This window comes from Solea senegalensis, linkage group LG4 (genome assembly GCF_019176455.1).
Source record: "Solea senegalensis isolate Sse05_10M linkage group LG4, IFAPA_SoseM_1, whole genome shotgun sequence".
Classification (NCBI taxonomy): Eukaryota; Metazoa; Chordata; class Actinopteri; order Pleuronectiformes; family Soleidae; genus Solea; species Solea senegalensis.
This window is the reverse complement of record NC_058024.1, coordinates 5103387-5115753: the sequence shown is the minus strand read 5'-3', so window position 1 is coordinate 5115753 and position 12367 is coordinate 5103387. Positions and strand designations below refer to the sequence as shown.

Sequence of the window (12367 nt, the reverse complement as noted above, 5' to 3'; positions counted from 1 at the left end):
AGCTGATCCTTTGGGAGCAGATGGTGAGTGGTGGCTTACCTAGATGTCTTGGATCTGGAGCTGCAGGGAGCGTGAGTCCACGCTGCAGGGCATTGCTACGAGGAGCGCGTCGAGGGAAAGGCTCATGAGACGGGTCATCGGGCCAGGGTGACAGGTGAGCATTCAAACACCCCAAAATCCTGCTATTTCATCCACGTTGACTTCCATGTCATGGATAAAAAAAATACTGTGGGATCATAAAATGGTCATTACTAGTGTGTACTTGTTAAGGGCAATGTAGTCACATTTGGTCAATTTACCTATAACATAATACACTCAAAGCCACTTTATTAGGTACACAGGACACCTGATAAAGTTGGTGTGGTGTGTATGTTGTTGTGTTGTGTGTTGTGTTGTGTTCAGATATGGTCTTCTTGGTTATAACGGCTGGTCATCTGAGCTGCTGTCGAGCCGTTCTTCTCTGACCTTGGACATTTTTGATCATTCTCTGTAAACCATAGAGATTAGGTTATGTCACTTGTGAAGTATATGAACTTAGAGCTCATGTTTAATCCTTAAATGCATTAATGATGGATATTAATAAGTAAACATGAGACAAGAGGGCATTCTGGACACATGACAGTCAGACCATACGCTTTACAATATGCATCCTGTATAGGACAGGAAGCTTGAGGGTCTGTCCTGGATATGGTGTGTTAAGGAACTATAGATGTCTCTAAATAGTGATATTGTCCAAACTTGTTGCATCCAATTTATAGATCATGAGACAGTACGGTACATCCAGACCCGACTTGTTTTTCAAGTTTCACATTGCACCATGGAAACAGGAGAGAGGAACATGTGATGCCTACAATGATAATGCTAGATAATCTAAGGTTAGTTTTGCTATTCTGGGGCAGAATTGTTCCCGAGCTGCTGCAGCGGCTTGGTCTGATGCCTGACCTGTAACCAAATAAAATCCCTTTGTTCGGTACGCGTCCTGTGTCAGAGGGGTTCCTTTCGACACCATCAACTCAAACGACACTTAAATCACCTTTCCTCCCTTTTCTGCTACTCAAAAAAACGATGTCAACATGCTTCAATGTGTTGTGTTGCTGCTGATTGGCTGATAAGGTGTTGGCATTAAGAAGCAATAGAACAGGTGTACGTACGTGTCACACACCACGGGGTAGTTGCCTTACAGCAAAAAGGCAGAACCGAGTTTGTACATTCTCCACATGTTTGCATGGATTTTCTCCAGGTAGTCCCACAGTCCAAAAACATGCAGAGGTTAATTGGACACTCTAAATTAACCATGGGTGTGAATGTGAGAGAGAATAGATTTTGTCTGGCACTATGTCAGCGGGGATTGGCTCAAGTGGAGTCTAAGGCAGTGGACAGTGAATGAATGAGACAGAAGGACAGATGTGCCTAATAAAGTGGCAGGTGAGTGTTTGACTTTGTTTGACTCCCAGACTTGCAAAAACAACTGGACGTGTCATCATGTCGCTGAAGGCGGTGGGTGTGGCTGTGGTGCTGCTGCTCTGCGCCCAGTGTCTGCATGGCTCTGCTCTTCCTGCTGTATCCTCCTATGAGTTCACTGCCTACAGGATGCAACAGTACAACCTGGCACAACGGAAGCATGGTATGTTCAGACCCGCAGTGGTAGAAAAAGTAATTACATACAGCGACAAGCTATATTTGTGCAATGATGTGTCAGCATTAAATACACAGAATAATTGCCAAATAAATCATCTCTGACAGGAGCAGTTTTACAGCAGACCTGGGACTATTTGCACGTGAAACTCTCCCGCAGTGTTTCCCCAAACATTTGTTTATACGGGGACCCACTTTTTTTAAAAAATGGCAAACCTTCGTGACCCAATTTACAATATAAATTGTGACGAGAGCAAATTTGTGCATACTGCAACGCCTCTGGCTATTTTTTACTGCCATTTCTGTAAAACACAATATTATTTTGAATAGGTCAACCTGGTTTTTCTAAGAGAAATTGTGTGGGAAACAATGCACAGTCTTACGAAAGGTTGAATTTGATGCACACCAAATGTAATTGCTTTTAAACACTTTTAACTCCACCCTCATATGTGAACTTAACAATCAAAAACTGTAATTATTCATACTAATTTAAAATATTTATACAAATGTTATTTTTTAATGTTTTTTTTTTTAACTTTGCATATCATTTAATAAACATCTTGTATAAACTGGTGGCCCACATGTGGCCCTCCAGTTGATTACATGCGGCCCGCCCACCACTGTGCGAGGTGATGGAATAGAGACAGAATATAAGACTAAATGTATTTGCCGGCAATATTTTTATAATAGTAATAAGACATTTGGTTATAATCATTGCTTTATTAAATGTATTACACTCCACGTGAAATTCCATATATTTAAGCTGTTTTAATTACAGTGATCTTCGTCATTATTTGCTAAATTTTCAATTTAATTCTCTGTTTTTGTGCATCATAAATATGTTTTTATTGTGAAACATTTTATATCAAAACAAGCACTTTTACTTTGTAATGCTGCCTAATATCATAATGAATATCTTATATTGCCCACCGGCTACTAAATAGTTGTTTTTTTTCCACTTTTTTTCCTCTATGTCGGCCCCCGCTTGACCAGACTAAATGCTCATTGGCCCCCAGGTCATTTGAGTTTGACACCCCTGCCCTAGAGCATTTACTTTAAAATTTAAAACTAGTACACTGAGTGCTAAAATCAAAGTTTTCTCTTTTTGGTGGAATAGTTGATATTCATTTTAATTTTCTCCTCACTTTTTGTGCACTCAGGTTGCCATGGAGCCATCGTGGTGGCGGAGGCACGGTCGGCCGATGAACCAGTGCTGACCCGCCGTTGTGTCATCATGAAGGTGCCGGACTTCACTACCGAAAAATATCTGGAGGCCCAGAAGCAAAATGCAGCGGCCATCCTGATTCTGGTGCCTAAAAATACTTCCAGTATCCCCCCGGTCTCTGTGCAGGTAACATGGTCCTAACAGTATTTGTGCTGCAACAAATGCAGAAAATAAGAGGTTATAACTTGTGAATATGATCATATGATACACCTTTTGTCTTTTTTTTCTCTCTCTCAGTCCTTCATGGTGAGTGAGAGGGAGACTCTGCAGACGGAGACGCTCATGCCTGTGTATGTCGTACCTGAAGACGAGCAGCTGCTTTACATGTATGAGGAGGTCAAGCAGGCCGCAGCCTCCCGAACCTCATCTATATTCATCCGAGGTACAGCGGTGCAAGACGGTATATAGATGTACTGAGATTCACAAACACTGGGTCGGGACAAAGTTCTCCGGTTCCCCCCACAGTCCAGAAACATGCAGATTTGGGATCACCCTCTAAATCGACTGTAGGTGTGAGTGTGATGGTTGTTTGTGTTGGACTGTTGTGATGTCTCGCCTTTCACCCTGTGTCAACTGGGACCCTCATGTGGAGGAGAAAGCAGTAGAGGACGAGTGAGTGAGTGTGTAAGTGGGTGAGTGGGTGAAACACAACACTCGGAAACATTTTCACTATTTAAAACTGATCCAAAAAAAAATAAAAAATACATGCAGCATTTATATTCTTGTGTGCATAGATGTGATACATTCATCACATGTATGTTTGGGCTTCATGGGGCCATGTTACATATTCCTTCCTTCTTTAAATACAGAGCGTTTACGTGAGCTTCAAGGTTTCAGAAATGCGTGCATAGTCGCAATCTGAGTCATTGTTTTTTCAAATCAAAATAGTTTTGATTTGATTTTTTATTTGTTGTTTTTTACCGTTCTTCGGCAGTTCTTCGAAGTATGATCACAGCGACAGCTTTTCAGATCTTAGTGAGCAACAACGCCCCAATCAAGGCCACGACTGACATCTCTATAGTCACACTGGAGGTGAGTATGTAACCTGGTGAATGCAGTTTGTGATTGGTCCTCAGTTCTCCACTGTGTAAAGAGGTGATGTGTATTACAGGGAGTGCTTCCAGGAGCAGGAGAAGATGTGCCCACTATTCTCATCACTGCCCACTATGATTCCTATGGGCTGACACCAGTGAGTTTTATACTCGTGATAAAACACTTCATTATGAAGAGTCATGTAGTTACAGTGTAGTAATGTGTTCATGACGATGAACACATGACGGCTCTTCTCATCGCAGTGGTTATCGTACGGAGCGGACTCTAATGGCAGTGGAGTTACCATCCTGCTGGAGTTGATGCGCCTCTTCCAGAAGCTTTACAGTAGTCCCAGGACCAGACCACGGTAAGTTACCATGGTAACGCCACAAAACCATGATGCCGTTTGGTCAATACATGCAGTAGTACACTGTAACGATGTACATTTACATTAGTATTGCAACTTTATGAACATCACAAAACAATAATAATACGTTTACAACTACATAATGAGCACTTTTACTTTTTTGTGAGTCATTTCTTTATAGGTATTTAAGTATAATTACATAACAAATAATGCATTGATCTGTTATTAATATATATCTTTTTAATTTTTATACTTTAAGCTAACTTACCTTCCTCCTTCCTACCTCGAAGTGTACTAGAGACTACAACTTGAGTGAAAGTAAAAGTACTCAAAAAGTCAAAATGTGACTTCAGTAGCTGTTGATGTGTTCTTTAAGCACCACATTTTTTGTACTTAAGTATTGCAAGTAGTTTATTTTAAAATGTACTACTCTAGAACTGAAAGTAAAAAAGTAGAAGTGTTGCGTTATAGCCAGCTAGTTAACGTTAGCTAGCTGCTATAAGTAAACACAATAGCATGTTAGGAACTGCGGGTAGCTAGCTACTTAGCTAGCACTTTCTGGTAGCTCAAGCTGGTGTTGTCATTTGTGTATTATATTTGTAACTTACCTTGATATGTTTCTTCAAATTCAAAGGTGGATTTTTGAAGGCCATTATTTCACAATCTTTAGGGAGGCAGAGTAGACATTTCATTCGATATGAATGGTGTTTTATGCCCACAAATTCTCAAATCAAACACAGACTCTAAATAGGGCCAGGGGTGGTCTCCTTCGTAAACAACAGGAAAAGTATCAAACTACAAAAAAAAAATACTCCACTAAAGTAAAGATACAGCATTTTTAGTACTTAAGTACAGTAGTGAAGTAGTTCTACTTTGTTACTATACATCTCTGGCTTGTATTGTCATATTTGTTTCTGGTGTTTTAGGTATAATTTAATGTTCTCCTTGACTGGAAGTGGAAAATACAACTTTCTTGGCACAAAGAGATGGATTGAGGAGAATCTGGACCATGCAGGTGAGTTTGTGGCTTTGTGACCACGTGGACCGTGTCATGTCACTATAAAGCTACTATATAGCTTATTTTATTCTATATTTACACTATTTTATTCATTCCGTCCAATCATGTTCCCTGCAGAGTCCAGTCTGCTTCATGACAATGTGGCGTTTGTTGTGTGTTTGGATACACTGGCCAACGCTGATGAGTTGTATATGCATGTGTCCCGGCCTCCTAAAAATGCAACCCCCATGCATTCTTTCATCCAACATTTGGAGGAGGTAACACATTTTGCTGCTGGCTGCAAAATACAGACACGTGTCAGCAACCTTAATGAGCATCTCTGGTTTCTCCTCCAGGTAGTTTCTTCCAGATTTCCCTGGGTGAAGGTGGGTTTGGTCCATAAAAAGATCAATCTTGTGGAGTCCACGGTAGCGTGGGAGCATGAGCGTTACAGTCTGCGCAGGATCCCGGGTTTCACTCTCTCTCACCTGGAGGACCCCAAATCTGAGCTGCGAGGGTCGATACTCGACACGGTGTAGGTTCTGTGTTCTGTTTCTGATCAATTTGAGTTCAGAGGCCTCGTTTCACTCTCGATGTCATTGAGACACATGTGATGTTAGCTCTTAACTGAGCACGTGAATATCGTCTCACAGGTCACAAGTGGATTTCAGGAAAATGAAGCGCAATGGCATCATCATAGCAGAAGCACTGGCACAGTTTATCTACAATCTCTCTGACAAAGTGGGCAGAATCATGAGTACTTGAATACATTATTGAGTATTTATAGTATTTCTTTAATAACTGATTTATGTGTGGATGATATCTACTACTTTTCCAACAGGGTTCACCAAAAGATGTGCAGGTTTTTAAGGGACAGATGGTAAGTTCCTGAATACTGTACTTCTCATTATTACGCAAAGGGATCTGCTGACCTCTGGTGTTTGTTTTTAGGCATAACAAGTGTAAGTGTTTGTGCCTTCACAGGCCCAGACTCATGCAACAGCTTGAGTCCTTTGATTTTAAAACATTAGGAACTTGAAATAAAACCACTGAATGGTCTCAAGAGGACTGGGGCTACCACGAAAACCGCAGAAAAACGGCCTGGGACCCATATTGTCAGCCCAGATATTTCCCTTATGGGGCTGGGATTGGGTTGGGAATGGACATTTTCTCTTTCTCTGACCATTCTCCGTTTGTGAAAAGCAGTTTCTGAAAGACAATAACCATGCAAATCGTTTAAATCCCATTTCCTAATAACTATACATCCGAATCATCAATGCAGGACTTTCAGGACAGTCGTATGTCGAGCCTGATGTCCTTCCTAATGTCGGTCCCCCGGGCAACCCAGCTGTTGGATAGGGAGCCCGGTCACATCCTGCTGGTCAGTTCACTGGAGCACGAATTTAAACGATACCTACAGCAAGTCCACAGACACGATTTCCGCCAGGACAGACGGTATTACGTAACCGCTTAAGTATTCATTTATTGCAATTTGCACTAATTGCAATAAATGGTTAACTATATTTAATCATTGTCATGCAGGGACCCTGATATTACCTTTTTTGACCAAATGGAGCAACCGGTAGTGATGTACAGGTAAAATATGCACGCTATTACTGTTTATTTGCATGTGCTACTTTATGACTTGAGTAATGACTTTCTTGTTTTCTCTCAGAGTGAAACCTGCAGCCTTTGATCTCTTCCTCGGTGGCTGCATTGCCGCTTATTTGGGGATTGTTTACTATGCGATCCAGGTTTGTTTATGATGTCGATTCTTATTATAACACAGCATTTACTTTCTTGTAAACAGCTCAGGCGTGCATCACTTTGTTAGACACCGCTCGATGATCTGTCTCCTCTGGCTTACAGAATTTTGGATGTGTCTACACAAAACTGAAGGCTGCAGTGAAAACCAAGCACCAGTGAATCCGCTGAGAATAAGAATCCTGGGAATGTGACAACTGCTTTCTGACGTCCGCACTGCACATGTTGGAATTTCTTCCAGTCAGAAAAACAATGCAAGACAAGCCTCGGAGTGATCACATGCATATGTATGCAGCACAAGTGTGAAATGTACATTTGCTTTAAAATATTTATTGTTTTAAAGATGTTTGTTTATACCCTTTGTTGCACATAAATCCACAACAACGAGCATCATTTTTTATAGGAATGTGAAGAGAATAAAATAAAATAAATGAAAAACAAAGGAATGTTTTCGTGCCTTAAATTTTACTGAGGAAGGTATCACACAGCACAGCTCGGGTCTGATTCAACTTCCTCTGCAGGACATTCATACTCCAGGTTCTCCGGTTTCCTTCCACAGTCCCAAAACATGCAGAGGTTAGTTGGACTCTGCAATGAATGAATGAATCATGTCCCTGCCACATAATTAACATGATTGTTCATGTCCTCTGCTCTGCATCTGTTTGCATAGATTTGAGTGAGCCTAACATGGCTGTCAAACAAGGCCCAGCCACTGTGGCGAGATGGACAGGCAGTTCCTGTCACAGATAACTCTGTGAGACCAATGGACTCACAAAGGCCCCCCTTCAGCACTTGGTGAATTATTGATGCTCATGTGACATGCTGGCAGTAAGTGGAGGGGGACCCTGGATGTTGGTTGGAGAATCTTCAAAAAAACCCACTCCTGCTCCTCCTCCTCCACTAGTTTGTCCCCTTTCTATAAAATGGAGTGGGTTCTAACAACCTGCAGTTAAACCGCCGGAGGCTGAGCTGAGATCAGTGGTGGCAGGTTTGTGATCGACCCTGGGAGGGAAGTAGGTCATGGACAGTGACCCCAGGTATGTATGTCTCAGCAGGGGGCCTGGGGCTTAGAGGGATTAGTGGCTCAGGTAGCACAAAAGAGTTGTTGTGGTTCAGCAAGGAGGCTCTTAACCTGCCTCACCTTCCAATATTTATCGCAGGAGCTGCACAATGCCGTTACAAAACTCATCAACTATTGAGTAAAGACTTTGCTCTGAATGGAAATGTGGTTAAATACTTTAGCATCAGGTTACAAGAAACACAATTACAATCTCAAGCCACTTGTCTGCTTTGACCAGCACTCTGCTGAAGAGAAAGGGGAAGGGGAAACTCTACCCAACTGGACAACGTTTAGGCAAATTTCTTTTCACCATGTGTTTGGTCAGAGATTCAGATCCATGTAAGATTTACAGCCACAGATGCTTGACACAAACAGTGGGGTGACCCCTTCTTTGCTGTTGCTGGCTCAAAGCTTTGGAACAGGTTACCCCCTTATTTGCACACCATCATTTATCTGACAATTTCCACAGCCAAACTTAAAATGTATTCATTTAAATTGACTTTTAAAACCTAGTAGCACAGTAACACTTTACTTTTATTGTTTTTAATATATTGTTATATTGAATATTGTGTGTTATTTCTGCATTGTATTATACTTTTATGTAAAGCACTCTGGGTGTTGTAAAGACCTATGCAATGACTGATTGGTTGAAACACAAAAAGCAGCAAAATGGGATGCACACACAGCTCAGCAGCAACTATTAAAAAAAAGAGAAAAATCCTGCAGACATTATCAGAAGAAATACTGCAGAAGGAGAGGAACACAGGTATGAAGGGGAAAGGGAGGAGCCAGCAGGTGACAGGGGAGGAGAAGATGTTCATGACTTTCAGGCAGACTATAGGGGGTAAAGCTGGGGGGAATCAGTAAGACAGTGAGTGACTATGGCTCCTCAGCTCTACCTCAGTGTGTACAAAGAGCAGTTCGGCTCCCCACATGGAGCGAAGAGAGCACCACTGCGACCCACCTCTGCCCACCGTAGGAACAACCCCCAGCCTCGGCCGGTAAGATGCCACACATGTGGTGGACGTGTGAGGTTTAAAGTAAATATTAAAAACCTGTGCAGAGAAATGATTGAAAAATAATTCAACTTTTGAATAAATCGACCTTTTCTAGTAATGCATTTATGGTTCTTAATGAATTACTTATCAGTGACACTCTATAGTTTTTCATTTGACCGTGCATATTACAGTGCTTTACAGTAATTGGTCGATGCTTGTTTACATTTCCCTGTGCTTGGTAAAAGCTGTGGCTCATCTATTATTCAGTACTTCCTCCATGTCTATTTATTTATCCAGACATGGAGTAAACAGAACTTAGAGGAGGGTGCAGTCACTTTACTCTAAATAGAAACCGACTGCACAAGCAAATATATTCAATAATACTAATCACAAACTTTATTCGTAGAGCACTTTTCAAAACAAAGTTACAAAGCGCTCTACACGGCAATTAAAATACAAATCATATGTAAAAGAGTACAATGAAATAATAATAACAATTAAATCACGCTTTGCAATAAGACCGTGTGCTTATGTTAATACGAGGCTTTTCTAAAAAGATGTGTTCAGCAAGTCTCAGTGGATTAAAGAAAACTAGAATTCAATTGAAAATCAATAAAGAAAAAGGAAAAGAGACATCATAACACAGGATCAACAAAAATATCATCACAATAATATGTTTAAAAAAACGACAACTAGCCTTTCCTTTTGGAGTATGTTCAGTTCATTAGGAGAAAAGGGAAGACAGAACATCCAGTAATTATCTGTATTAGTTGTATGAAGACTCATCTTTTTAACATATTCCGTGTGATTATTCTGTTTTGAGTTGTGATTTGTTGTATTTATTTGTTGAATTGTTAATGATTCAAACTCTTCTTACTTGTTTGTATTGTGCCTTTAGGGTTTTTAATGTTCCTCTGTGGTTGTCAGAAAGTCAATTTGTGCTCCACTGTGACAATAAAGTGCTTGACTTAACTACCTGCTGATGTTAGTAGCTACATGTGGAGATGAATGAGGTTGATTCCAGATACTGTGTCACGGACAAATACAAATACATTCCTTTTCTTCTGACGTTTCTCCCCACAAAAATCTGTTCTTTTAATTTCCTCTCTGTTTCCCCTGAAGGACTTTCTGTTTCCCCGGAGCCTACAGCCCAGCTACAAGTCAACACGCTCGCTTCCACACCCCTCGCCTCCTGTGGACTTTGACCGTCCTCTCTTCCCTCCTGTCACACATTTCTCATTTCACAGTCCAGTTACAGCTGGCCCTGGCAACTATCTGAGAAGTGCAGAGGCAGGAAAACCCCAGCACATGCCTCCTGTCAACGCAGCTCTGCCCTCTGCTGACAAACTGCAGAAACTGCAGCTCACCGAGCCTCCTGCCGCCACTGGAGTTCACTTCCATTCAGCTCTGAAGGAGCCACAAAGGTTACAATGGACCTGTTCCATCTGCAGTATAAGGCAAAAGCACCACTGACCACAAATACTGACTAAGATACTGATTTTCTTTACAGGAGAACAGACTATCTGAGAAATGTGCAACCAATCTCAGAGCGACTCAGGTAAGAAGACTTTGAACCCTGAAAACACTGCAGCGTGAGAACAGAGTGAGGATTGTATCGCGTCAGTGTGATTTCATGCTGTCGAGTGTGACTTTGTTTCTCAGTTTGGTGGTGTTTTGAATGAGCGCAACATTAGCCTGCTGTGCACAGGAAGTGATTAGTTTTATGTGAGGACTGAAAGAGGTGAGGCACAACAGCAATCGAGCACAGGTGAAGCCAGGCGGCTGCAAACAGTTGGAGTTTGGCTGACAATGTGAAGAAGCTTCCATGAAGAGATTCACAAGTGAAAGTGGATTCTTCTGCTACAAATAGCCCTGGACTTTCAGCACTTTCATGAGATGAATGCTTTGTGAACCTGGGAAGCAGAGTAGTTTCCAGTGGTTGGAGCAGTGTGGTACATGTTTTTTTACATTTCCATTAGGAATAGTAACAAAACCCTTTCATTTTTTGGCACCATTCCCATGGGTTACCAGAGTAAAATATTAATTTTAGTTTGACTAGTGAATATGACCTGATTCTGTAACATGTTACTTAGTCATCGTACCTCTGTAACAATATTTGTGCTGCATCTAGTAGTGTAGTCTTTGTGAAACGCAAGTATACGCCATGTACCCACTACAAAAGGGCCAGGATTTCCATATAACCACTTACCAACAAAATGTTTTGACAGAACTTAAATAAAATGCGAAGACTTTAGTAATTTTCGTTCGAAAATCTAAGGCTAGCTTATTTGTCTGGCAGGCAACGTGCAGGTGCTCAGCATCGGACAAGACCTCAAACCAGCAATCCTTCAGGAACTCAGCACCAATTTCCACGAGCACAATATGACACGACTCACTCTAATAGCCCTCTGGATCATAGGTGCATATTCACTTGCATTTAATAACACAAAGCGTCATTCACTGAACAGGACTATGCCTGTCTCTACAGTCAGTGAACTCATAACCATTGAGGTCTGATCCATGCTCCTGTTCTTCTTTTAGTAGCAGGTGCTACAGCTGCTTCCATGTGGTGAAGCCCTTTCAAGCCGGACACTTCATCATCCACCCGGAGTTTGTGTCTGAATGCCTTCCTTAGGACTACTACACCACCGGCTTACAAAGTGGGACACTTACGGTGGGGGTGGAGAGGTCCTTGAGATGGCTTCCACACCTAAATGAAGAATCATTAACTTCATAATTGTTTAATTCCTCGCTAATTAACCCAGTGAGACGACGAGTAAGAATGAATAATGTAACTGTAGAATGCACCCCTTCTGCTATTATCCCTTTGTGGACGTGTTTGCAGTAGTGTACTTAATCAGCAGAGAACTTGGCATAAGGGGCTTTGGCTCTAATGTGTATCTGCATATGATATTAAAGTTGTACTCTGCTAATAGTGAGATGACTTTCTTTATATGCAGGCTCAAAAGAGAAAGAGTGCAACAAACAAACACTTTACCAAGGGCAGTTTCATATATACAAAATTAAACTCGGGGTGGGGGTCTGGGGATAAGATTGCAGTGAGTTTAACAGCATTTACCAAGTTTCAGTCATTGCCAAGACAACAACTTGCATGAAACTAAGTGAGTTTTTTTTATTTTATCTAATTTTATCTTATTTTATTCTATTTTCCTTATTTAACCCCTTATGTGCTACTTAAAGCCAAAAAAAAAAGATGTTTGAACAGCTTCAAATTCTTCAAAGGACAATGGACAATGGAAGTACCCGCAACACTTTTATTTCCTTTTTT

General features: G+C 41.3%; 2 protein-coding genes across 5 annotated transcripts; both read left to right on the top strand.

Annotated features, from left to right (window-relative positions):
• Positions 1 to 53: 53 nt before the first annotated feature.
• zgc:109965 (Nicalin-1-like) lies at positions 54 to 7462 on the top strand. Its single transcript, XM_044023181.1, has 16 exons — positions 54 to 154; positions 1455 to 1624; positions 2796 to 2986; positions 3098 to 3242; positions 3795 to 3892; positions 3972 to 4049; positions 4156 to 4259; positions 5186 to 5274; positions 5395 to 5534; positions 5613 to 5791; positions 5910 to 5997; positions 6098 to 6136; positions 6539 to 6711; positions 6799 to 6852; positions 6932 to 7010; positions 7126 to 7462. The coding sequence occupies exons 2-16, from the start codon at positions 1483 to 1485 to the stop codon at positions 7180 to 7182; spliced, it is 1656 nt and encodes a 551-aa protein (XP_043879116.1). The 5' UTR covers positions 54 to 154; positions 1455 to 1482; the 3' UTR covers positions 7183 to 7462.
• A 1177-nt stretch (positions 7463 to 8639) lies between these two features.
• On the top strand, positions 8640 to 12011 carry LOC122768566. 4 transcript variants are annotated; one of them, XM_044024651.1, is made up of 5 exons: positions 8640 to 9081; positions 10201 to 10502; positions 10589 to 10636; positions 11378 to 11497; positions 11623 to 12011. In XM_044024651.1, the coding sequence occupies exons 1-5, from the start codon at positions 8962 to 8964 to the stop codon at positions 11711 to 11713; spliced, it is 681 nt and encodes a 226-aa protein (XP_043880586.1). In that variant the 5' UTR covers positions 8640 to 8961; the 3' UTR covers positions 11714 to 12011. The 4 variants fall into 4 exon arrangements, with proteins under 4 accessions (XP_043880586.1, XP_043880585.1, XP_043880588.1 ...); XM_044024650.1 differs by having other exon boundaries at positions 11620 to 12011; XM_044024653.1 differs by lacking the exon at positions 11378 to 11497.
• Positions 12012 to 12367: the final 356 nt, after the last annotated feature.